At 53.0% G+C, this 3,784-nt stretch overlaps 2 protein-coding genes across 2 annotated transcripts; one reads left to right on the top strand and one right to left on the bottom strand.

Moving 5' to 3' along the window:
* Positions 1 to 167: 167 nt before the first annotated feature.
* SNOG_09550 (hypothetical protein) lies at positions 168 to 1,024 on the bottom strand (the record flags this gene model as incomplete). The annotated part of the gene is made up of 2 exons (XM_001799788.1): positions 168 to 732; positions 762 to 1,024. 2 exons carry the CDS (start codon positions 1,022 to 1,024, stop codon positions 168 to 170), a joined length of 828 nt encoding a protein of 275 aa, XP_001799840.1.
* A 1,103-nt stretch (positions 1,025 to 2,127) lies between these two features.
* SNOG_09549 (hypothetical protein) lies at positions 2,128 to 2,987 on the top strand (the record flags this gene model as incomplete). The annotated part of the gene is made up of 2 exons (XM_001799787.1): positions 2,128 to 2,720; positions 2,744 to 2,987. 2 exons carry the CDS (start codon positions 2,128 to 2,130, stop codon positions 2,985 to 2,987), a joined length of 837 nt encoding a protein of 278 aa, XP_001799839.1.
* Positions 2,988 to 3,784: the final 797 nt, after the last annotated feature.

Genomic DNA, 3,784 nt, shown 5'->3' with positions numbered 1-3,784 from the left:
GATATTCTGGGGAAAGTTCGCTCACGTTTCGGACGTTGTGAGAAAATGATTGGCGTCTTTTGCCAATCACGGGATGGTGCACAGTGCGCTTGCAAAACTTCTTTTGTTCATTGTTGCATTCATGCTTTTTAGCTGCGGCATCGCTCATCCGGGCGCTTCAAGCACGCTCACGGCGACGAGTACTTGTAGCCGTACTGCTCCTTCGCCTTCTGGATCTGCTCTGCAAGCTCCTTCTCCTTTTGCGCAAACTCTGGGTCGTCCTTCAGCTTCTGGAGGTACCCGTCGTTGCCAATACCGGGCTTAGACGGGATGTTCAAGCCCTTCTGCACAGCGGGTCGCGCGTTGATGCGCTCCCACCACGCCTTCAGGTTGGGGAAGCGATCCAAGTCGACACCTGAGAATCGGAGCATGTGGATCCAGCCAAAGCTCGCAATGTCTGCAATGCTGTACTTGTTGCCAACGAGGTAGTCGTTGCTCTTGAGTTGTGTGTCGAGAATGCCAACGAGGCGCTCAGTCTCGCCGGTGTAGCGCTGCATGCCGTATGCGATGCGCTCCTTTGCGAAGCGGTTGAAGTGGTTGGCCTGTCCCTGCATGGGGCCGAGACCGCCGTGCTGCCATGCCATCCATTGCTCAGCCCTCGAGTAATCCAGAGGGTCTTTAAAGGTGAATTTGTACTCGGGGTCGTAATTGCGGGTGAGGTATGTGAGGATAGCTGGATGTTCATAAGCTTGGCTATGTCAGAGTGGAAGAAAAGCACTCACCAAGACCTTCCTGCACGGCGAAACCACCCTGGTCGTGGTCTACAATCACTGGGATGCGGCCATTGGGGCCACAGCTTTGTGAACCACTCCTCCTTCTGGATGTTTTGTGAAATGTTGATTGACTGCCATGTGAAGTCCTTGCCGTACGTCTCCTTCAATTCCTCGAGGAGAATGGAAGCTTTCCAGCCATTGGGGGTTCCAAATGTGAGAAGCTCGATGCCCTTGTTGGCCTTGAGGCCCGTTGGTCGCTCGTCGCTGGACATGTCGTAAAGAGGTTTGGACGTGTGGAAGTTTGCAGTGAAGCGGTAGCTGGGAGCCTGGAAGTAGCTTCTAGTTACAAAATTAAGCTTTAGGAAGTGTCGCGGTGGGTGAGTTAAACGCAAGAGTGACATGGATATTGCTGTAACACATCAATTGAGGGGTTTATATGGTTGCAGTATTCTTCGTCACATTTCGTCCTGCTTAGAAATCGTGACGTCGGTCTGCCCGCACTGCGGTTTGCGGGGCAGCGTCGGCGAGCGAACCACTTCGTCTGGTGCAAACAGCTGCATTTCAAAGCATCTGCGCAACGATGGTATAGTGATATGGATGCCTGAGGCTAACATGTAAATGTCCGACTTGGTTCGCTGGAACGGCTTTGCAGGTGGTCAGCTATAGAGCGCTTATTCAACTTCATGCTCACTCATCAACCTCTGGGCAAAGCGAAGAACACGACTGCGGCCAAAGGAATGTTCGAGCATGGCAGTGCGTTTCGGACAGCTGACTGAGTCGAAGTAGATGTTGTCTTTCGGGAATCACATGACTAGCACGCAGTGCGTAGACAATTGAGGCTGCGATATCATTGAAAACATCGAAGACATCGGACCTAGACAATATCGTTCAATTTTAACAATTAACGACGGCATTTGAGCATTTTTAACATGGAGCCCAACGTCAGCGGACAGCCCATCTCCATCGCCATCGGATCCTGCCAGAAACAGCATTACCGAAGCTCGGTCCTACCAGTAGTGATTCAGAGTCAGATTCACAGCGCTGTCCTCACACTGACATGTCGCCTTCACGCTACACCTTCTGAATCGCCAGCGTCAAAACACTGATCATGGAAGATGCACACGCGGGCACCTTCGTGTACGGTGACGTGCACGAGCGCCCGGGTGATGCAGGTACTACTTTTCCCTCTTCCTTGGCGGTTCGTGCGGATCACGGCAACAGAAGCTCCATAAAGGCGCCGAACCAACTTATTTTCCCGTCGTCGAGATAAGAAAAACCGCTCGTTTTTTTTTTCGATCGTCGAAAGAGAAAAGAGTCGTCCGTCGTCGCTTTTTGTGATTCATCTGCTTTGTAGTTGAGACGTTAGATCATCACGATGCATTTCCCACGCGCCACACTCGCTGCATCTTCTCTACTGCTGGCGTCCAGCCATGCAGCAAGCATCTCAGAACACCATGTCTCCGCGCGTTCAAACTGCTCCGTCGCGTTGCAGCACTGGCCCGCCCCTGCAGCAAAAGCCCTCAGCACCATGATCACCCGAAACGCAAACCAAAGCAACTACGCAGTCTTTGACATGGACAACACCAGCTACCGCTACGACCTTGAAGAATCGCTGCTGCCGTTTCTCGAAAACCGCGGTGTCCTTACGCGCCAAACTCTCGATCCCAGCTTGAAATTGATCCCGTTCAAGGACACGGCCAACTTCACAGAGTCGCTGTATAGCTACTACAACCGTCTCTGTGAAGTCGACGAACTCGTGTGCTATCCCTGGGCCGCGCAGATTATGGTCCGGCCTCTCGCTGTCGGTGCTGAAAACCTACCGTCGAACGAACTAATGGCCCTCAACACATCCATCCCCGTGCAATACTACTCCGACGACGAAGTCGTGTCCTCGACCGTCACGCCGCCCAAGATCTTCCGCGGGCAGACGGAGCTCTACAACGCGCTCATGGACAACGGCATAGCCGTGTACGTCATGTCTGCGGCACCAGCGAAGAACTCGTGCGCATGGTTGCCAGCGACCCGAAATATGGCTACAATGTCCCGCCCGCAAATGTCATCGGCGTGACGACTATGCTGCGCAACAAGACGTCCGGCGCGCTGACGACCGCCCGCAAGCAGATTGAAGATGGGACGTACGACCCCGCTGCGTTCCTGGCCGACCTCGAAGGTCACGCCCGTACTTGTACACGCCCGCGAACGTGGTTCGCGGGCAAGGTGGGCCGGCGGTGTTGACGGTACATTGATCAGTGGAAGCGGCCCAGTGCTGGTGGGTGGGGATACGCCGGGGGAGTGATTCATACATGCTGTTCCATGGCGTGGATGTCAGCAAGGGGGGGCGTGCATTTGTGGATTAACCGCAAGGAGGCGTATTATCAGCAGATACTCAAGGAGCAGAAGGATAATGCGGAGGCGCAGAGGGAGAATGGGAGGGCGGTGGAGGCGGATAGGAATTGGGTTGTTGTTAAGCCTGAGGAGATTTTGTAAGCTTGGGGGTGGAAATTGGGGGGAAACTGAGGTAGTGATAATGTACAAATTCAAATGTGTATGCTGCAGTGCAATAGACCTTGAAAAACAGAATGCTGTTGCCTGGAATTGTTCATGTGGCCTAGATGTCGTCCTACCTTAGGCTTTCGGAGGTCCAAAGCACCCGTTGCTAGCCCTTGCGTTAAGCATGTGCATCTTACTAGCCGAGTGGCTCTCCTCATGGTGGCAATTTGGGTAGCGTATCATTTCCTTGAATCTCTTTTCCCACATGTTTAAGCCGCCAAAGTAGTGAATCTGGGAGAAAGTACGCTCTAGCATACCCCTAATTGATGGTCATACCGTTCGTGCACCTTGGCGGCCCATTCGCGTTGCAAATTTGCGCTTGCGGGATTGAAAGCTTCGATATCAGCGCTAGTAGTGGGGCAGCTGCGGCTGAACAAGATGGGTAACAAACAAATAAAGCGAAAGACAGATTACGATTCAGGCAGGTTCACCCTTGCAACGGTATTGATGGCATAAAGGGTGGATGAATGTTATTTAGTGGG

This window comes from Parastagonospora nodorum (genome assembly GCF_000146915.1).
Source record: "Parastagonospora nodorum SN15 chromosome Unknown scaffold_15, whole genome shotgun sequence".
NCBI lineage: Eukaryota > Fungi > Ascomycota > Dothideomycetes > Pleosporales > Phaeosphaeriaceae > Parastagonospora > Parastagonospora nodorum.
Note: the sequence above shows the minus strand (reverse complement) of the source record. Positions and strands in the feature narration are given on the sequence as shown.